General features: G+C 32.7%; 1 protein-coding gene across 2 annotated transcripts in view; it reads left to right on the forward strand.

Annotated features, from left to right (window-relative positions):
- The window catches only part of ERBB4 (erb-b2 receptor tyrosine kinase 4), a 1187482-nt gene that overhangs the window by 893174 nt on the left and 270673 nt on the right, over positions 1-23635 (forward strand). For both annotated transcript variants that reach the window (XM_012446038.2, XM_012446041.2), the window contains exon 16: positions 7234-7278. In XM_012446038.2, coding sequence (XP_012301461.1) covers positions 7234-7278 — 45 coding nt within the window. The remainder of the gene's footprint in view (positions 1-7233; positions 7279-23635) is intronic.

Raw genomic sequence — 23635 nt, forward strand, 5'->3', positions numbered from 1 at the left:
GTCTCAAAAAAAAAAAAAAAAAATCTTTAACAGAAGTTTTCCGTTTCTGTTTTTTCGTTGTGACAATCAGCTTAAGGTGAGGATATTTATCTTTGATATATGCTACCTTAAATTACTCCTTCAAACACATATGAACAAACTAACAATGGCAGGAAGAAAGGGAACCTAGTGATAACGTATGTTTAAAAAAATAACGAGTGCATTTTGTGAAAGTAACCTTGTTACAGGTAATCCTATAGTCTTGAAATTCTTTGACTGATATGGGGCAATCTAAAGCTTGGTAAACATTTTTCTGTTTTTAAAAAAATGCATTTTGCAATGAATAATAATTAGGTTACCTTTGATATTGATAACAGTTGAATAACAAAGACACATCACAGAAAGAAGAAAAGCACTGAACTGTAAAAGAAATAATGTCACTTATCTAACAAATTCCGACAACAAATCTTAGTAAGGATTTTTCTTTTTTATTCCTCCAGAAAGTGAATAATTTGTAATTGAAAGCAGTGTTACGTTTACTATCCTCCTTTTGTCCATAAAGCCTTGTCTCCATTGTGAATGCCCATAGACACGTGCACACACACACACACAGACACACAGACACACACACAGACACACACACACATACAAACTTGTAGTTGAGAATCAGCTTGGGTACTTTTTATCTGGCAGGAAAGTGTGAGATTCCATAAAGAGATTTTCTGCCAGATTAAGGACTAGCTGTTAGGGGATACTGAAGAAGTTAAGCAAGCCACATCATATCCTACCAAGAAAACATCAATTTGCAGATGCTGCTACAATTTCCTGCAGGTCAAGAAATAAGCTTAATTCACTCTGTGAAGTGGCAGATCCTGGAAAGGTAAAGTAATATTTTGCCATTCAAAATCAAGTTCAGCTTGGAAGAGGTAGCTGCCAACTCATTGGTTCATACATAAGCACGTATACGTTTAGGGTACTGAAATAGTCACAGACACTTTGCTTCAAGGAAACTGGATGTAATAAACTGCTATCCTTGTGAGTTTTTGGCACACTTGTGTTAAGAGTGTTTCACAAAAAAACAACTGGTCCTGCTGGAGCAGAAGAAAAAGTCAGCAACAGAAAGAGAAAACTTTGCCTGCTAAAATCATCCACAAGAGAATTTTATTGTTTCGCAGCTAAAATTAAACCAGTAAATTATTCAATATAATGTTGATGTCAACAGCTGTTGCCATTCAAAATGAGACCTTTTGCTGTTTTTGCAAATCTAATTACAATGAAGCCATTAGGGAAATGAAAGTGAGATCACAGAGCCATAGTCTGGATACGCGGCTGGTGTGTCTTCCTCTTTGCCCTTTTAAATCATTATTATATAATAATAATAAACATATATAGTGGGGGGAAGTAGAAGTAAGAGGCAATGAAAAGAGATTAATATATGGTAGCAACAAAATCTGGATTTCAGTCAAAAGGAAGGATGAAGGTGTAATGGGGAGCAAATCTCACTAGAGCATTTGGGAACTCCAAGTGAATAGAAAAAAGACGCCTTTAGCAATTTGCAGCTGCAGAATTAAGTTGAGACAGAATTTGAATATTGTGCTCCCTGGCATCTTCCAAGGTAAATGCATTCTCTAATGACTGACTTAATCCTGAAGGATTTTTGTCTCTGTTTTCATTTAAATTTCTGCCATCCTGTTTTTGTTTTTGTTTTGAGACGGAGTCTCACTCTGTCCCCAGGCTGGAGTGCAGGGGCGTGATCTTGACTCACTACAACCTCTACCTACTGGGTTCAAGCGATTCTCCTGCCTCAGCCTCCTGAGTAGCTGTGACTTTAGGCTAATGCCACCACGCCCAGCTATTTTTTGTGTTTTTAGTAGAGATGGGGTTTTACTATGTTAGCCAGGATGGTCTCAATCTCTTGACCTCGTGATCATCCACTTTGGCCTCCCAAAGTTCTGGGATTGCAGGCGTTGGCCACTGCGTCCGGCCCATCTTGTTTTTAAAATACCTTCTATATTGTCCAGATTCACTCACTTCGTTAAAATGCTATGGTTCTAGTCCCAGAGTATTCTAGTCCCAGAAATTTCTCAAAGATGTGATTCCTAAATTCCTAAATCCTCATATATACTCTACTACAGTGCAACCATTGTACTTTGAGATCTTTTACTGAAGCAGTAAAGTGTTCTGTGCAGTCAATCCCTTTTTTCCAAATTGAACACATAGAGATAATGATATTTTCCTAGGAAAACCAGAGGAGCAGTGGGGATGATGGAACAAGTGACTATTTTTATTCCTAAACACAGGTAATAATCAACTTATCAGTGTGAACTCAGCAGGCCAGTTACACTTTGGAAAACAGCTTTTCTTTTCTATGCCTATATGATGTCAGATAATTCAAGAACCAGGTTAATGGAAATAGTCTTTCAAATCACATATTTTAGAAGTAAAGTTCTTACTTTGAATACTGTTTAATGATTTTTTCTGAAAATAAAGTTAGCTGTGTCATACTTTAAAAGCACTTTTACCACTCTAAAAGTACATTAAATATAATGGCTCTAACAAGTTATCTAACACTTTTAAAATAGGTCATTCATTTAGCCCTTATCAGAAGATTCTCACTAATACTCATGGAAACAACAAGATTGTCTCTTCTTACCTTGAGTAGAGAATTTTTATTTTAACAGCCTTTCCTCATTTTATTCATTCTTCAACTTTGTTATATTGGAAATCTGCTCTACATCACATACAGCGATAGGAAAATTCAGAAATGAGCAAGACACAACTCCTGACCGCTAAGAACTCACAGTCCAGTGAATGTATATTCTCTAATTTATATCCTTTGTTAGAGACTGGACCGTTCTCCACAGTATTTTGAAATGATGAGCAATAATTTAAAACTTAGGAGTGGTGTTCAGATTTGAAATTAGCAAGATAGAAAAATTTTTTTAAAGATTTATAAACTAAACTAAAGTAATTAAATTGTGATGAGGGCAAAGATGATTGTTTCCTCACTAACATCACTTGAGTATGTGCAAATTTATTGTCAGTTTAATTTTGGTTTCGTATCAAACCAAACCTGCATTTTAAACTTGGAATGAAATGTTATTTCAGGGCATCTTTTAAAAAAATCTCATTGCATGTTTTTGTTGATATTAGAATAGTGATTTTGTATTAAATTATTATTCATATTATTCATATTATTAAATTTCACGTGTACCTCAATCCTTTTTTTATCAATTTTAAAAATATTCTTAAACTTATATAACAAAAGATTTTTTATTGACGAAGAGATGGAAAGAAGGGCTACTTGTAGAAGTATTGTCTATAATCTTTTAATGAACAATTTAAAAAATTTCCTGTGTTTTTATTTCAAAATTTAAAGATTTAATCATCTAAACTATGTTGGTTAGGAGTACATTAAGGAACTTATACGTCATTATATACCAACATAGGTTTAACATTCACAACTTCAGATATTGTTTTGGAATTTGTCACACATGTTGTGTTTTATTTTTCTGATCTGTCTGTAAGTATTCTACTTTGAAATGCTTATTTTTAGAGTTCTATTATTCTAGATTTTGATTCAGTTACTACTTTGTGATTTTGGCTCTTAAAAAGTTTAATATCTCTGTTGCTCTATGATCTTGCTGAATGGATGCAAATGGCATGTATTAATTAGTTGCTTACAGAAAATACAAAGAGTTGAAAAACAATATACATCTTTTAGTTTTCAGTGGCTTGTGTTTGGAAAAGGTGATGCACTTCAGTCATATTCTTATCTTTCTTTGTCTTTCATCCTCAGTTTACAAATAGGCTTAAATCTCAAATATCCTACGAAATCCCTTCAGCAACTTTTCTTGATCATACATCGTGCTTCTTCAGTCCCTCCCACCATTTCTCTCTGCCTCTATTTTTCTATTTCCAATTTGCTTCTCAACTCATAAAAACCTAAATTCTTGTGACCAGGACAATGACAATTAAAATTCTCTTGAGTTATTTTACCAGACTTCTCTGCATTTCACACTGATGATCAGCCCCTCTTTCTTAAAGTTCTTTTCTGATTTGACTTCCTTGAGACTACAGTTAATTGGTTTTATTCAATTTTCAATTATATTTCCCATGCTTCTGGCACAAAGAACTCATGTTATATGCTGTTGGGGTTCCTTGGGTTTCCATCTTCAGCCTCTGCTTTTCTCATTTTTTATATCTTCTTTAGCCATCTATTCACTTATACGGTTTCAACTTTCTCCTACCTGCTATTTCAAAACTGATCATTATACTCAAGCCTTCTTTCCCCCTTAGCCACTCATCTTTCCAACTGCTGATAAACATTTATACCTAGATTCTATCATAGGTATGATAAACATTTATACCTAGGACAACCATACTAAACTCTACATACACAAAACAGAAATTATCAACCCCTCATCCCGTAACACATACAGGAAGAAACGTATTCTTCCTCTTGGATTCTCTCAGTGATGGTACCACTATTATCAAAGCTAGAATGTAAATCTTCTTTAACTCCATTGATCTTTTCACTTTTATCAAATCAAGGATCACCTTCCCTTTTCTATTCCCTCTATCTTTTGAGATATTTCTTGAATCCATTCCTCTGCTTTCATCACAGTTAACATTTCCCTAGTTTAGTCCATCATCTCTAACATGGACTAAAATAGTCTTTACGCCATGGGAGTCAGCCTGGGTGCCAGTTGACTAGTGTCCACAGGGCAAGGAGATTTATTGAAAATACAAATCTAGCAACTTTACTACTTCTTTAAAACCCTGTAGTGATTTTCTATTGATTGTTACTAAGCAAATCTTTCTCAAAATTTGGCTCCCATCTAATATTCTAGCTTCCTTTTCCCCTCTGTCTGTTGCCTCATATTTTGCTCTCCAACTACTAAGAATTGTTTGCAGTTGTTTGCATATACAATACATTTCTTCAGGTGTGTGCTTTTGCTCTTGCAGAAACCACCATCACCCCAACCCCAGCTCATAGCACTCTCTAAACCACAGCTTCCTACCATGCCTTTCTTGGGTTGCTCTAGGTGTCCCCGCTCCACACTACCCTGAATCACTTTTTCATGTTTCTTATTACTTTTTTCACATTATTCAATACACATCTATTTGTGCATCTGTCTCCTTCATTAAATTCAGAGCTCATTGAGAACACAAAAATGTCTAATTCATATTTTTTTCTCCCTCTAACTCTTAGAATACTAGGAACACTTAGTAGATCTGTAACACAGGACTTTTTTTAATGAATGAGAATCTTTCATATTCACACTTTTCCCTTAAGTTGAATTTCACTTTTGAAATATTTTTTAATCTTTCAAGGGTTTTTATAAAGATGGATTGCAAACTAATCATAGCTTTTTAGATTCTCACTTGGAAACAAGAAGAAGACTTTTAATTTTATAAAATGATAATATAGTATAAAAATAATTTTCAAAAGGATCGAATAGGAACTTAGAGAAAACAAGTTCTTTAGAATATAATAAAAAGAAAACTATGTAAGACAAACTGGAAGCTTTTTTAGTAGTTAATTTTCCATTTTTAGAAATGATTTTGGCTATAGATTATATATAATACCAATTTAATGCTATGTACCCTAGTTTTTTTTTTCTTTTTAGTCGCTTTTTAAAAGACTTTTCACATAGGTATATTTTCTCTATTTCTATAGGTTAAAATTTGTCTGTGCTACTCAAAACAAAAAAAAAGGAACCACTTTTTCAGCTAGCAGAAATGTTATAACAAATGTTTATGAGACAGAGAGATAAGTGTCTTAATTGTTATTATAGGTATGTTATATTAGTTCACCAACATTTAGAGTTATTTAAAGATATAACAGATAGACTGGCCTTATACATAGGGACCTTTTTACATCATTATGTTATGATCCTAACTTCAGCTTCTTTTTCAAATTTGAAAATTAAAAGTTTGAAAATAACACGCCTGTAATCCCAGCACTTTGGGAGGCTGAGGTGGGCGGATCACGAGGTCAAAAGATCGAGACCATCCTGGTCAATATGGTGAAACCCCATCTCTACTAAAAATACAAAAAATTAGCTGGGCACGGTTGTGCGTGCCTGTAATCCCAGCTACTCAGGAGGCTGAGGGAGGAGAATTGCCTCAACCCGGGAGGCGGAGGTTGCGGTGAGCCGAGATAGCGCCATTGCACTCCAGCCTGGGTAATAAGAGTGAAACTCCGTCTCAAAAAAAAAAAAAAAAAGTTTAAAAATATATGTAATCTTTATTACCAGAGAAATAAGGCACTTTTATAAATCATAAGTGTAAGAAGAATCTTGATAATGTTCTATATGTCTTTGATGGGAGAAAAAAGAAAAATAGTTCAGGTGTATTGGAAGATAAAAGAAATTATACTTCTATATTAGTTCAAAACAAAATTCTAAGGACAGTACATTAAAATTCTGTGTACTTACATAATTCCATTTAAATGTTAATCTCAGTGTATTCTTTACTTACCTGGGTGTCAATTTATTTATTTCCTTGCAGAGTATTTATTTATCTGTTATTGTTTGAGTTCGTTATTATGGTAGTTTAAAACCCTATTTTTATTTGCCTGTTACGGTATTGCTATTTTACAAGAGAATGTCAAGATAAACTGCAGTATGGTGAAACCAGTTAATTTGCTTTTTAAATAAATTCATGTTTAAAGATAAGTATGTTTTAAAGACAGACACAACCAAGAACCAGAATAATGTGACTATGTAAAGTGTCCATGAAAATGGCATTAAACATGTTGACTCATTTTCTGCCAAAATCAATCTTTAATGAGTATTGAGCATCAGTTTATTATATTATATTATATTGAATTGCTCATGGTTTTTTTGTTGATTTGTTTTTGTATTTAAACATAAGGCTTTTCAGAAGAAATCATAAACTTCAAAACAATTATAGTCATTGAAATATTAGCTTATTTGTCAAGACATGTAATCACAAATGAATTGAAAGTATCAGAAGTGAGCTGTGTGTTTGGAAGTTATTCACAGAACCAATGTAAAATTTCCTTTTACTGCAGACATTTCTTTGTATTCCAGTTGGTTGGTAACAGCAATTCATTTCTGTGTATTCATCAAGTAAAAATGTTCTTGCTGGCTTGAAATTCATTGTGTTCCAAAATAGTCTAATAGTTATTTATAAGAATTCAGAACAATCAATATTTATTTTACTGATTTTTTAAATGACTAATTTTTCTCTCCTTGTATTTTTTTAAATTTGCATCTTCTGCAGGTGCATAGGCTCAAGTATTGAAGACTGCATTGGCCTGATGGATAGGTACTTGGTGTGCTTGCTTCCCATGTTCTTCTTCTAAGGCTCCATGTGTGAGCACTGGTGCATGTGTGTGCATGTCACTGTGGATGGAGAATGATGTTTTCTGTTCTGTAATTGCCTGCAGGTGTAACGGTCCCACTAGTCATGACTGCATTTACTACCCATGGACGGGCCATTCCACTTTACCACAACATGCTAGGTAACATCTACCATGTTTCCATTTTGTCGCTCAAATCCTTTCCTAGTTATCATGAACAAAAAGTGCTAACCAGTGGGGTTAAGTTTATAATATATTATGAGTTAAAATATATTATAAATTTAATATATCAAATTAGAAAGTTTCAAAAGAGGCATAAAACTCTTTCTCAAGCCAACTTTCTTACTTCTTTTTTCTTCATTCATTGTGATCCAAGAGTCCAAGTTAGTAGTACTATCTTTTTTTTTTTTTTTTTTTTTTAGACTGAGTCTTGCTCTGTTGCTGAGGCTGGAGTGCAGTGGCACCATCTTGGCTCTCTGCAACCTCTGCCTCCTGGGTTCAACCAATTCTCCTGCCTCAGCCTACCAAGTAGTTGGGGTTATAGGCCCCCACCACCATGCCTGGCCAATCTTTTTGTATTTTTAGTAGAGATGGGATTTCACAATGTTAGCCAGGCTGGTATCAAACTCCTGATCTCAGGTGATTTGCCTACCTTGGCCTTCCAAAGTGCTGGCATTACAGGTGTGAGCCACACACCCAGCCTCGATTTTTAATTTGTGTGGTCTAAATAGGATTTTGAGTTATTAATATAGAAATTTGATAGACTATTTTTGCTCTTAATTCAGTAGATGATTACAAAAATATTTATAATGAAGGAATTTGCAAAAGTTGATCTATGATAATGTTCATTATTTAATTTAATTCAATTTCTGATCTTAGATTATTTTTAACTGGTTGGCATATTCTTCAGGTATAAGAATTAACATAAAAGCAATATAGAAAATATTTTTGCAGGTAAAAGTATAACTTGGAATTAAAAAACAAAACATAAGACTCATTTCTACACAAAAACCTATATATTAATGTTTGTAGTGGCTTTTTCATAATCACTCAAAACTGGAAACTGCTCAATTGTTCTTCAGTTGGGGCATATCCATATATTGTAATACTATTCAGCAATAAAATAAAAAGGAACAAACTGCTGATACACCTAACAACATGGATGAATCTCAAATATATTACACTAAGTGAAAGAAGCCGGACTTAAAAACCACATACTGTATGACTCCATTCACATGGCATTATGGAAAAGGTGAAACTATAAGGACAGAAATGTTGCCAGGGCTAGAGACTGGGGGATAAGGTTGACTGAAAAAGGGAAAGAGAGAATTTGAGGAGATAATGGAACTACTCTTCTATCTTGATCATGGTGATGGTTGTACAAAAGGGTATGCTTATCAAAAATTGTAGAACTGCACATTTTACTATATAAAATTATACCTCAATAAACCTGACTTTTAAAATATCTCATAAAACATTTTCTAGATAAGAAAATGGTAATTTTACCATCTTATGTAGAGATATTATTAGTTTTATTTCTGAAACAAATTAATTACATTCTTCTGGAAGTGAGAAGTTCCAGAAGTTCTAAAGTTAACCAAATGGGAATTTTGGATGAACTATTGCCTTTTAATGTAAACTCTTGTACTGAAGTATACATAGTGTAAAAGTACACAAAACATAATTGTAAAGCTCAGTGAATTTCAAAAAATAAAACATTTGTATAGCCATTAACCAGATCAAGAAACAAGATGGCAACAGAGCTCCAGAAGCTACCTTGTACCCCATTCCAAGGGTAGCCACTGTCCTGAATTCTAACGCCATAGGTCAGATTGCCTGGTTTTTCAATTTATATAAATTTAGTCATACAATTTCTATTCTATGCATCTGGCTTCTTTTGTGAAATATGATATTCATGAGATTCATCTCTGTCTCTGAATTTAGTCATAATTATGACTAAATTATGACTAAAAAGCAATAACACATGAATGAAGAATTCTTCATTCATGTGTTATTGCCTTTACATGTTTTTAAAATAAATACATGATATATCATCTTAATATATCATTTTACAATGAATAGAAAAATTAAATTCTGAAAAAGAAAAGCATGTGCTAGAGTTAATTGATTTCTACAACAGTGGCACTTCGACACTTGGACACAATCAAGACTAGTTAGTATAGTTATTTAGAACGAGGTAAAATTATGAAAAAATCAGACAGACAGAGGGAGAGAGTACCTAAGGCCTAAAGGATAGTTTTATAAGCCAAGGTTCATTTTAGATTGTTCTTATATTTATGAAGTAAGTTTTCCTTCTTGAGACCTGGGCAGAGCAACTGCATTATCAGTTTGAAGAGTTTTCACATTTGCTTTGATGATTTTCTTATAATTATGTAATTATTCCAGTGGACTAGTTAGGAGTAATATAGTACAGTGATTAAGTGTTCTGTCTTAGAATCAGATTTTCTGAGTTCAGAGTCAGGCTCTACCATTTTTAGATGTGTGACTGTGGGTAAGTTCCTTAAATTATCTGTGCCTCACTTTCTTTGTGTTTAAAATGGGAATATTAGTATAGTTCATAAATTGTAAGATTGAATGGGTCTTAGAAAAGTGCCTGGCTCAGAAATCATTCAATAAGTGTTATTATGTATTATCTTTCTATATATCAAAAATTCTCAAACCTTTGGGATGAGAGAACATGCTTCCCAGGGGGAGGAGAGAGGTCTCTAAAGTCACACAGGGAGCTTTGATATGTACCTATAGCTTTTTTGATGGGCTCCTTGAAGGAAGGGAGGCCATTTCTCTCTCTTTACCTTGAGAATCTTGGTTACGATGTTGACCACTGTTACTAACCATGGTAGGTCATTGGCTGATATATAGAGTCAGAGAAAAGGCTAAAACCACAGTGATAGATCACTTGTAGTTCTTAATGCTTGTAATTTAGGTTATTTAACTCAAAATCATAGTGTATCTTGTTATAGATTTAATATTTTCAAAAGTTAAACAAAAGCATTATTGGAATTCTCAATCCTCTTGCCTGCTTCGGTTTCCAGGGCATAACCTATAATCTCAGACTAAAACAAGTTCAGATTAGCTTTATCATATGTAGGCAACCATGGCCAGTCACTGTTTATAGACAATACAAAAAGGACAGCCCGTCATTCCTAGGAAGAGTCACCTGTAGCCCACAGCATAGGTAAACAGCAGCGGTTCTTGAATGTCTTGGTTCAAATATTGGCTCTACCATGTTTTATCTATAAAATGGGAATTATAATGATAGTTTTGAAACTGGCAATTCTTAACCCTTAAGACTGATGTGAAGATTAAATAAGATAATGCACAAGAGCTGCATACAGCATATGTTCACTGGTGGTACTTACTACTCCAGTTGAAATATTGGCATAATAATCACTTCGAAAACCTCATAAAGTTAGTAATTTACATATCAACAAGGCATTAATCCAGAAGGTTAGTGACTACGGGATTGACATATCAAAATTACTCAGGTTTTAAGCATTTCAATGTTATACCAAACTTCTAAGTACAATAATTTAAAATAATTCGTAGTGATGGTTAATCGTTCCTTTTAGGAAACTCTAGATATCTTTAATTAATGCCTATTTAGAACTTAAATATAATACAGCGTGACCCCATTGTTTAATTGCATTGACTTGTCAGAATCAATTGGCTTGTCAGGGGCTTTGAAATTTACATGAATGATTTAGCCTGGATGCTTTCCAAAAGTGTGTATGACCATGGAACATTTGGATGCAGATTGAGTAAGACATGAAAGCAACAAGTATCTGCTTTTTCAGGTCTTCAGTATTGCAATAAATGTTTACCTCTCTGAGATGAGGTGGGTGTGCATTTCAGTGAAAGCAGGGCACTAGTTTAGTAATATTATTTTTAAATTTCATCATAGTTTTTTAAAGCATCTGTCAATTGATTAAAGTGAATCTTACATAATGGGAGGACAAAAACCACAAATAAAAGTAATTGTTTTGAGTTTCTTAAATCATATTTTAACTGGCAGAATATCCAAATCAAATGCCTAGTGTTTTTTCATCACAGAAAATTATATTGAGCATGTCAGTGTGGCCATTTCAAAATATTTAGAGTTCACATTCTCTAACACCCCATTATACTGTATTCTGTTTCCTAAACCAGCAGGAAAAAACAAATGAAGATTTAAATGAAAGTGGGTAAAATATTTCCAGTCTTGATCAACTGTTCCCAGTCTTGATCAACTTTCATTTTCTAGGCAATGTCGTTCTTTCCCAAGCCTACAATTTGTGAGTTGGTTTCCACATTCTATTTATATTACAGGCTGCTGCTGGAATTTCTTCCAGGAAGATTGGATAAGATAGAATTGAATTTCTTTTTTACCTTTAGTTTCCTAGAATATGCTGTTTATTATGAAAATAATTCTTGATATTTTAGAACCTCTCCCTACTTCTCTTATCTGAATTAAGTGCCTTAAAAATAATATTTGCCTTTAGTTTTCTGGATGGTTTTCCATTTCCATCAAGAATCCTATAAAAAATATATTTAGCAAGGTTTTGTAAATCTTTTTTTCTATATATTATTTATTTTAGCTTGTACATGTACTATTTTCATATACATTCTGATGGAATAGAATATTTGATTCTAATCTATTTTAGATTCTTGGTCAAATATATATCCAGAGATTTTTTTTGTCTTTTTTTTATAATCTCAGTCTCCTATTCTATTAGGGCTTAAATTTGTTAATCTAAATAAGTCAAGTTTCTATTGGAAAAACATTTATTTATGTTAGTTAGCAGTCCACAACTCTTTTCAAATTTGTGACAGAAATTATTAAAATAACTAGATATCAAGCATTTTTATCTAGCTATTTGTTCCAATTCAGTTATTCTAGTTGCTTCACAACATAAAATAAAGTCAGTGAACTCAGTTTAACTATCTAAATCTCCTATGGGCAGCTATTTGAAACATTTTATATTCTTGTCACATTTTAATGCCTGTGTCATACTTTTATTTTATGGTATAGTGGTTATTAACTAAGAGGTTACATAACAGTTTAATCCTTTAGCAGTGTGACCCATGTGTGATATATGAGAAAGATGATGTGATATTCTTGGCATTACTTTCCCAAATGGCACCTTTTTTTTCTTTGTTTTGCCCCCAAGGAACTTAGTTCATAACTTATGTCCAAATCAAATGGCCAAAATCATCCATAGATAGTTTCCTTAGATGAGTGGCAGTTGTATTATGATCCCTAAGTCCAATAAATAAAAGCACACAGCGTTTTATTATGTCTATCCTGAGTCCAGCAAGTTCTGTATATTAAATTTACTTTTGAATCTAAGAGAGTTTGAAGAGGTGAAGGAGAGTATGTGAATCTCTTCTTTTCACATGATTTTTGTCCCAACTTCTCAGTACCCATAAAATACCAAGGTTATCACAGAATTATAAGGTAAGAACAAAATATCTCAGCTCAGTTGTTAATTACTGTTCATACAGTTAAAGTGGTTGCTTTAACAGATGTATTTAGTATCACAAGACTGCATAAGTGGCTTTTACCTTGATAGCGAAATGCTCAAACATTGCTACTAAAACTTCTAGAGACCCTAAAATGTTAATATTATACTCAAAGTCACTGAGTGTAAAAAATGTGACTAAAAGAATTCACACTTAGGATTGAATGTTAAAAGAGGTTTTTAAAAACATTGACTTTAGGATTGTAATAGAAAGTCTAAAAAAGTATTATTAAAGTCTGAGAAAGCATTATTAAATTTGAAATATGTTGATTAGACTAGTTAAGAGTCAAAGCAAAAAATTCAATGGGTAGAGTAAGCAATTATCAGTTCTTATATTTCACTCTTTCCTGTTAATGCCTTTTTATGGTATAGAAATTATGATGTTTTGTACTTATCAATTCTCGATTTGGAAAGATGTCAGGATTGCCTATAGCCTATCCTCTCAAAAATATCTGAAGTTTCATGGAAATTAACTACTGAAAATAAGATGTGTTATTAGAACTAAAAGCAAAAAGAGAGGAAGATATTCCCCAAGCTTTGTTTCCTTTCTTTAGACATTTTTACAGTTTTAAAATTATTTTGTATGTGCTATTTCAAGATTTGCCTCCTGGCATTCTTTTCTTATAAAATACAATTTAGAGGTATCAGTATGTCATCAGTATTACTCAGAAATTTTTATTGAGATTTTTAGATTAAAAATAGTAATTTTATTTCATAATATTTTATTCCTAACAATTACCTTTTCAGCTAAGAGCCATCTAAATTATTACCAACTAAAATTATAAACACCTTTTACAAACATGTCTGTAGATGGTACATATAGAGATGTTTTGACAGTGTGTAAAGAGGAGGGAAAGTAGCAGATAGGAAAAAATAACGAAGACAATTCCTAATAAAGAGAAATAACCTTATACTTTCCAAAGGACTGTGAAGCAAATATGTTAAACAAGTTGTATATTAATGCTAAAAAAACGGCAACTGAAAAAGCTTAACCTCTCCCCCTACTGAAGTCTGATGCAAAAGTTATCAGTAAAGTATTAAGAGTGCTAAAGCAATGCCTGCTCATCTAGACAGTGCCCAACATTATTAGTTGAATGACTTCAAATTAGTATGGGATAAAATGTTAAGAGTTTTATGGCCAGGTGCAGTGGCTCACTCCTGTACTCCAAGCACTTTGGGAAGCCAAGGTGAGCAGATCACCAGAGGTCAGGAGTTCAAGACCAGCTTGGCCAATGTGGTGAAACCCTGTCTCTATTAAAAACACAAAGATTAGCCAGGCATGGTGGCACATGCCTGTAATCCTAGCTACTGACTCAGGAGAATTGTTTCAACCTGGGGGACAGAGGTTATAGTGAACTGAGATCATGCCACTGCACTCTAGCCTTGACGACAGAGCAAGATTCCATTTAAAAAAAAAAAAAAAGATTTACCACATATAGCATATATCTTTCATTTTATGCCTACTCCTGGTGACCAATTCTGAAAAGCAGGCTTAGTTTGTATGTCACATGATTTCAGTTCTCTATAGAAAACTGGCAGAATAATTGTCGAATAAAAAAGGCAGAATAGTTATCTGTGAATGTACTAAAATAAACTTCATCAGTGTAAAGACAATAGTGAAGTAGTATCTACATTACCATCATTTGGCTCACTAACCTATTTTAAATTCAAAACATCATAAACTTGGACCATATATTTGATAACTAAAATGGTAATTTAAAAAAACCCTAAACCATTGTGAGTAGAAAAAGTGAAGGCATAACTCAATATTTATATAAGTTTTCGGTTCCTGTGATAATAAATTACTACAAATTTATCAGCTTAAAACTAAACACAGTTCTATAGGTAAAAGTACAGGCATGGCATGGCTGGGTTTTTTCCTTAGCGTCTCATCAGGCTGAAATCAAGGTGCTGTCTGGCTTGTGTTCTCATTTAGAGCTTGAAGTCCACTACCAAGTTCATTCAGGCTGTTGGCAGAACCAAGTTTTTGAAGTTGTAGGACTGAGGTTCCCAAGTCATTGCTGATTCTTGGCCAGGACTGAGTTCAGCCCCTTGCAGCCTTGTGTATTCCTTGTCATGTATTCCTTTCCACCCCTTCTCACCTCACCCCCACTGTCTTCAAAACCCAGCAACAATGCATCAGATCCCTCTTATTCTTTGAATCTCCTAGTTTTTATCTCTCTGACCCATAGACCCAGATTTGAAGGCTCATAGGATTAAGTCAGGCCCTTGCTGATTGACATTCTATCTTCAAGTCAAGAGATGTATGGCCTTAATTACATCTGCAAAATCCTTTCACATCAGCACCTAGGTTAGAATGTAACTGAATGGGAAAAAGTGTGTGTATACTTCAGTGGCTGTAATCCTGGGAGCCATTTTCAATTTCTGTATAGCACATCTGCCTACCCTGGGGACTTGAACATAAAAGATTTCCAATGGTACCTTTCTTGTTTTGTCTTGTCCTGCAGGAAACTTAATTATTATTCTGTGTGTCATGCAACTTTGCCATATAAGGGCACCTTTATTTATGCATGAGATCAATTGGTCAAACAATTTATTATCATATTTTTTATTTATTCAGATAATTTATTATCATATTCTTGCGTCCAAAGACCCTAGGACAAGAGATAAGGTATTATCTTGGAACTAAAACCAGGGTTCTCTTTGTACATTTGTATACTGTAAGGTGAGGTCTCAGTGTCCATGTTAGTTCCAAATGTTCAGTGCTGCATTATTGAACAGTACCTCACAGACAGAATCCTGATTAAAGTACTTCCTGGTTAATATCAAATTTATGGCCTTTTCATTAAGTCATCAGACTTATAAGTCTTTCTCAAGATTGCTCTAGACCTGTACTGTCCAATATGGTAACCACTAGCCACATATGGCCATTAAGCACTTTCAATGCAGTTAAACCAAACTGAGATTCACTATAATTGCAAAAAGTACACTGGATTGTGAAGACTAGTATGAAAAAGGGAGTGTAAAATATCTTACTAATAATGTGTTATATCAATGACAGGTTGAAATGTTAATAATATGGGGATATTGGGTAAATAAATATATTTATATAATTAATTTTATCTTCATAAATATGTCTGCTAGAATATTTTCATTCACTTATTTAGCTTTTATTGTATATCTGTGGGACAGCACTGCTCCAGCCCAGTTATCATGAAATTTTGATTTAATATTCAATTTTGATAATAGTGTTACACAAAATGAGAACAGTAGAGGGAATGTTTTTGCATATTCACAGAAGGGTGTTTATTTCATCAGCTTCAATAGGTTACAGATGGGATGAGTTTGACAGATTCGAGGAAAAACATCTGTTTGCCTGAACCCATTGCATATACCTGTATATTTATGTGCACACAGATCTTATAAACTTCTATAAGAGAAGACTAAATTATGATAATTTGAGTCTACATTTCGAATTCCCAATACGGCCTACTTTTAAAATTGAAAATTACTCAAAGGGTTAGAATATCATTGCATAGATCTTCTTAAATTTGCTTTATAGCCAATGTTTTAATTAAAACATTGTTTCAGTTTTTATAAATGAACAATATTTAAGCAAAAAGATTTAAGTATAGGTCAAAGTTTCTGTTTTTATGCCTGCCATATATTTAGAAAGGAGTCAAACTTATTTCACCATATAATTTAGGCATATATTGTATTAGAGCTTAAGTAAGTACCTTTTTCATATTTTCTATTTAACTAAGGGAATCTAATTAACTGAGACCCCCTTCTGTGATGTGGTTACATTAAATGATGTGTAGGAATTAACTCAAATTGCTCTCTTCATGCCTTTTTCTTATTACCTCAGCACATTCCCTAACTAATAATTTTTTCATAAATGTACAATTATTTGTTTATACTATATATATAGGCAGGAGCTAATTCTCAAAGAGTACTTTGATTTATCAACAAAATTCCCTCACAGTGATTTCATTCTCTGCCATCATCTACCCTTAAACCCAAAGAGATGTAATTTTATTATAATTTTGCAGTAACTCAGTACAAAAGAATGAATGATAAGGGAAGGGAAACTCACCTCTAATAAACTCTGATTGCTTGTAGCCATTGTAATTTTTATAGCATTCTGTTCTTCTGCTCAGAGTAAAGTGTTCCATATGCTTGAGTCATTTATGGAATAATTATAGTTACTTTTAGTAGAGTAAGAATAAAATAACAGCAAAAACCTTTTACCATAAAAAGTTTACTTCTTGAGGGAAAAATATCATGTTTTTGTGAACAAAGCAAGGTATATTTACAAAGCTACTCCTTTATTCAATCTCTGACCCTCAAATCCTAGAGAGAATAGCTAAATTGTTCTACACACCAGGAAAGAAAGGACCAAAGGAAAAACCAAAACATCAGTTTTTATTTCTTTCTCAGAGTACTGATGGTTTTCCCTAAATCTTGTATTTAGCTAGGAGCTTGTTCTAGCCACTCTTTAAAAATTCCTAATATGTATCCTCAGGTATACTACACCGTGATATTTAATATTTATGACAAGCATATAAAAATAGTAGTCACTATTGCTATTCATAAATGATGCAACATACTTAGAGTAATTCAGCAATTTACAAAAAAAAAAATCACTCAATGTCTTTCTTTTAGTTTTCAATTTTACCTATTAAACCTACCTCTGTATAGGATTTTATAATGCAGCCCTCACACAGAATATTTTATCCTAGACCAATAAATTCCATGATCTAAGCATGAACCCCTATAATTGTAAATAATGTAACTTTAAAAATATTCTAAGTACATCAGAGATTAATACACATATATGAACAAACATAGGCACAGTTTTAAAAAATATTTTATAAAGTGAGAGTTATTTTAAAATTCTGCAGAGATTTGAAAAACAAAGTTGTGGATTCATATGAGAACAACTTTCACCTGTCCCTGATTGCATTAATGCTACCATCCCCAACCTCCCTCATCAAAAGTGTAAGAATTCATATTTTATGAACACTAAAATAAAATAAAAGACAATATAGTGCTGGACTTTGGCAGGCACTCCCTTTTTGTCACTAGATGATACTGTAAGATTTATGGGTTTGGGCAAAATTGATTGGAAATAGTAATGATTTTAGGTGATAGGGTATGAATCTTAGATCACATATCATTTGGCTCTGGTTGTTTCAGTAAAAAGTGAGTTCTTTCAAGAAAAATTCTTCTCACTGTTGATACAGTCAAACATACCATATTTTATTTGTTTTTAACAGGAGAAAACAGAACAAAACAAAAACCCTCCCCCATATATGTTACTTAACAATATCCAGCCAGTAAATATTCGTTGTATTTACTACATGTCAAGTGTTAGCTAGGATACTGGGGAAAGAATAGAGAGAAAAATTAACATAATCCCTAATGTAATAAAATTCATTCTGTAGGGAAAGAGAAAATATTATTTAATATTAGTTTATAGTATATACATGCACGATTATTTAGTATGAGGGAAATTGTAAATGAATTGTTTGATATACAGATGGTAAGAAAAGAAAAATACAACAAATGACACCTGGGTAAGATTGATGACATAACCTGAGATGGGGAAGACTCAAAAGGAAATGGAACAAATTTTATGAGGAAAATAAAAAATTCTGTTAAGGTTATAATAAATTGGAGATATTTATTTAGTATTTGAGTGAAGATTTTGCCTATGTAAAGGGAGCTCAAGGGAGGAGTCTGGGTCACCAATCATATTTAATTTCATTACATTAAATGAGATTCCACATGTAGAAAGTGTAGATGGAAAACTGCACAAGCCTTAGAATACTCCATAATAAGAACAGAACAGAAGAGAAAGGTATAGTATAGCAAAGGAAATTGAGACATAGTTGATGGAGGTAGGAGGAAATCAGGTAAGGTGAAGCCCTAGAAGCCAAGTGAAGAAAACCTTCTAGAAGGGAGTAAGCCCAGAAATTATGGCTCCAGAAATTAGGTGATTGGGAAGGGAGTATTGACCTAACTTAATCAGTCTCTGGTAATATAAATATTTAGTATCATCAACGTGAATGACTGGCTAAAACTATTGGAATGCATAATCAGGGAATTGAGAAGCCAGAAATTTGAATGAGTGGAGAGAAGTGGGAAGATTCAAAAAATATTTAGAACTTAAAATTTATTACCATACTTAGTGATTAACTAACTGTATATGAAAGAATTGGGATGAGAGACTGTTAATCATTTTTTCTAGGTTTCAGGCTTGCAAAGTTGGATTGGGGGGTAACATTAACTGAGATTTGTCAGAGTAGAAGGGTGCTAAATTAGTCATCCTGTGTTTAGTTTCGGATGTATTGAATTTACAGTGACTGACATATTCAAGTGATGCTAAATGGGAAATTTAATTTGCAGACATGGAAGTTTCTCCAAGTGTTGATATCTTTTGAGAAATGTAGATGAGAGAGAAGAGAGAAAGATTGGGAAATAGTTGGAAAGGGAATACTATCAAGAGAAAGATATTTTGAGAATGAGTGAAATTTTGAGTCTGTTTTGGAAGAGTTTATAGAGTGTGAAAGACTGGAGATACAGGAGAGAGAAGGGATTATTAATTGTAGCAATTTCCTAAAAAAAAAAAAAGAATTAAAATATGAAAGGCAAAGAAAATATGAAAGAATTAGTCTTAGAGAAGAAAAAGACTTCCTCCTTCATCATTTTATCAAGAGAAAATAGAGAATAGATAAAGATACAGATAAATCTATAACTTTGGTAAGGAAAGGTTGAAAGAGTTTATGTAAAATTCTAAATTTTGTTTAAGATTGTAGATGAAATAATCTTACCAAAAGAGAAGAAGTGTACATGTATGAGGAGAGAGATGGTCTGGAATACTAAATTCAAATATAAACTGGGCTAATTTTTACATTAAAAATATTCTGACATTAATCCACAAATCAATAATTTGCAATGTGTTGCTTTACATGTATCTAACTTGAAGGTCACCCTATTTCACTTTTGCATGGAAAAATAACAGGCTGTGGTTTGCTCTCAGTGACTCTAGACTCATTAAATTAGAAGACTGTTAAATACATAATCAGAATCTAACAGTATCCTATATGTGTTCTGAGACATTAACAAATTTCAATACCTGTAGCGTTAATTGCAAAATGCTGATATATAACAACTATACCAAATTACATCATTACTACAAATATCAGCAATTGTACAATTGTTCATGTACAGATTACTAGTAAATCAATACATTTTTCCTAGTTCAGTTTTTATATGCTTATTTCTTATAATAAGCATATAATGAAATATTTTTCCTAGTTCAGTTTTTATATGCTTATTTCTTATAAATAAGAAATTATGATGGAATTCCCTTATAAATAAATTTCTTTGCCTTCTGATTGTACTTATATAACTAATTTTATCTTCAAGCAATGGTTCTGGTCTTAGCAATTTGTCCCGTATGCCTTTCTTTTAAATTCAAAGCAAGAAAATGTGGAAATTGTCATCCTGATGGTTACAGCTCACCAGCTCATCCTATTTTAAATATATTTCTTTTTTCCCATTTCCTGTTTTTCTAAGGTTAATTCTTTTTTAAGATATATTTTTAAATAAAATGTTAAATTATAAAACTAAAATATGCTCAGTGTATTAAACACAGATGTATATGTTATGTCTAAGTATTAGTTCTTCCACACATTTCTCTGCATACTAATACATATGTACAATAATAAGAGTTTTTGTTTACAGATAAGGGAGCATACTCTACACATTATTTAGCAACTTACTTTACTCACTTAATAGTAATTTATGGACAGCCTTCCAGATCAATAGACATAACCCCTTTTTAAGATTGCCTAGTGTTCTCTAGTATCAATTTATCACCAACTCCCTGTTGATAGATAGGCTATTCCTACTTTTGTGCCTTTTACAGATTATAAAATAAATAACATATACTTGTGTGTGTATCTGGCATTACAAAAGTATGTTTAGCTAGGGATTAATTAAAATACATGAAAATATTCACATTTATTATTCATATTTGTGAATTGCTATTCAAAAAGTCAAATAGAAAACACATTAAATATTACAGAAGTTACCTGAGTTAAAAAACATTTGAATGATAGTGTCATTATAAAATACATAAATTTATAACGGATTATTATCTTTCATACCTATCTAAAATTAGACAGGTCCCATCAAAGTATGACTGCAAATTTTTCACTGAAAGTTGCCAAAGACTGCATAATTTAGAAATTTCTTCTAATGAGTTTATAGTTTCATTTATGGTGCCATTAATCATGTTATACAGAGCTCTTGATGGATAAAGAAGTTTAATTAACTTTTTCAAAGTCTATTGATTTATTAATTGGTTTCAAGTAATCCTAGATGGTCAGTTATACATATGTATCTGTAATATTTCAACATCATTTATTTTTCTGGAGAAATAAGAATATATATATATATATATATATATATAAACAATTTACAGAATGACTTTGATCCTTAGAGTTTTGAAATCATTAATATATTTACAGAATAATTATTATAAATATTGTTATATTTACAGAACAATAGTCATAGCAATGCCTAATCCTTTTATAAAACACCAAGAATAGATTGTGAGGGCTTCTCTCTCTCTCTTTTTCTGTTTCTCTTTTTCTCTTTAAATTACTACAGACATCATTACTTGATAATAAAGGATAACTGGCTTGAATTTTATGAGATGGTGCCCATTGGATATCACCTTAAATTTACACTTTTGTTCTTTAGATTGGTTTGTTGGTTTTTGACTGTTTGCAAATAGCTAAATATTAACATACTTAGTGATCCCAATGAGTACTCAAGAAGAGATGAGAGTGTTTTCCAGCAACTAACTCAGTGCTAGAGGGTGAATTTAGGACCCAGTAACTGCTATCTCATACTCTCCTCCCCTCAGCTCTAAGAAAAACTTAGATTGTGCATAATCTCAATTGGCATGATTATAAGTAAAGATAAATCATTAGCTTAGATAATATTCTAAATGGAGAAATAAAGATATGTAATCTGAAAGCTTAAAAGACTGAAAAGCAGAAAGTTTATAGATGTGCTTCATTTAGGAAATTTAAAAAGGAAGTACTATGTTTCTTCCAAATTACTTTTAGATTGTTTCCTTATGACCATTTACAAAACAAAGAGATTTTCAAAGATCTTCTGCCATTTGTCCGTAAACAATACATAGCATTGCATATGGCTGATTGTTAATAGTATACACAATTTTAATAATAAAAAATAAAGAACAGATTGGAAAATTAATATTCTAGCTTGGAAGAGTATGTTTCATATAGATGTGGGTTTTTTTTTCCATAGTAGTAATGATTTCTTTTGCATGTAAATGAAATGGTTTCAGGCAAAGTATAAAGTTGTCTTGGTATTATATTATTTCAATGTAGTTTGAAATGGATTAGGTTCGATTTTTTTTTCTCTTACATTATCTGGAGGCTGCGAATCTGTATTCTGAGCATCTGCTAAATCATAACATCATCTAGGCAATAGCTTTTGAAAAAAAGGTTTCCCCATAATTAGAAATGTGTTCTAATTAGGGGTTGGATGTTTATATAAGTTTAGTAAGGAGTTATATTACTAAACATTGTTATTAAATACTTTAAAATGTGTTTTTGCAAATTCAGTAACAATAAACCTCCTCTTAGAATATAAAAACTAATCAATTATACATTATTTAAAGTGGGGTGTAATGACCAAAAACTTCTGTGAAAGGAGGGTTTGTCTTTTCGCCAAGTCCCCTGTGGAGACAGAAACAGTTTCACCCTCTCATTTTTTCCTTGGGTTACTTCCAATCTACTATAGATCCAGAAATTAGCAAACTTAGATATTCGTGTTTTGCTAAATTCAATGCTAATAAAGAGCTGCATTTCTTCATGTTTTCTTTATTGATCATCCAGTACATATTTGCTTGAGGTGAGTAAGTTCGGGAAACATGTTCTACTTTTGAATTTTATCACTACTTGAAAATGGATGACAATTAATATCCTGTGTATTACTGCATATTTAAATTCCACAATTCAGAGACAGCATCCTTGAGGAAGCTCTACAAGTTTCATTTAGTGTCGTTTATAAATTTTGTATGGGGCACTTCCTCCAACCTCTGTCCCCCTCCAAAGTAGGAGTTCAGAAAAGTCTGTTACATGTGGAGCCTAGTCACTGACCAGGAGAGTGGGATGATGAAGCAGACTTAATAGAAGCACCAGATATAGTAAGTGTTAATACGAAAGGGAAGGGCCATTGATTACATTTGTGTTTTTAAAAAATTCAATTATCTTGAGATGATGCATTTGACAGTTAAAGTGCCAGAAAAAAGGGAAAAGTGAAAAATTTTGACATAATCACTTTTCATACTAACTTTTCAGTTAGCATTTTCCTTGGCTACAAGTAAAAAAAAAAAAGGAATGGCTTCACCCAGTTGTGTTATGTGTTATTCTATTTCATAACAGTAGTCCAGAAATGGCGTAGCTGTTACTGATGAATCAGTAACATCAGGACCAGAACCTATATCATTTTCTTATCTTTCTGTTTTGATAGTACACTGGGTGCGCATCTCTAAGGAGTATATACAAGGACAGAAGTAGAGGGATAGGCTTCATCAACTCTACCTGTTTTTTCCCAGAATTCCCTATGGTCAACTTGCTTTCATTTCATTGGCAAGTGTTTTGTTGTATGTTTACAACAAGATACAGAGAGACCGAGGAATTTGTTACATAACATTTTAAAAATCGCTAAATTGGAATGTGTTAGGGAGCAAGGGAACACAGTGTGGTGAGGTGGAGGGATAAACTAAACTAAA

The sequence above is a fragment of the Aotus nancymaae genome, unplaced genomic scaffold (genome assembly GCF_030222135.1).
Source record: "Aotus nancymaae isolate 86718 unplaced genomic scaffold, 86718_ANA_hifiasm-v0.15.2.pri h1tg000008l, whole genome shotgun sequence".
Taxonomy (NCBI): domain Eukaryota; kingdom Metazoa; phylum Chordata; class Mammalia; order Primates; family Aotidae; genus Aotus; species Aotus nancymaae.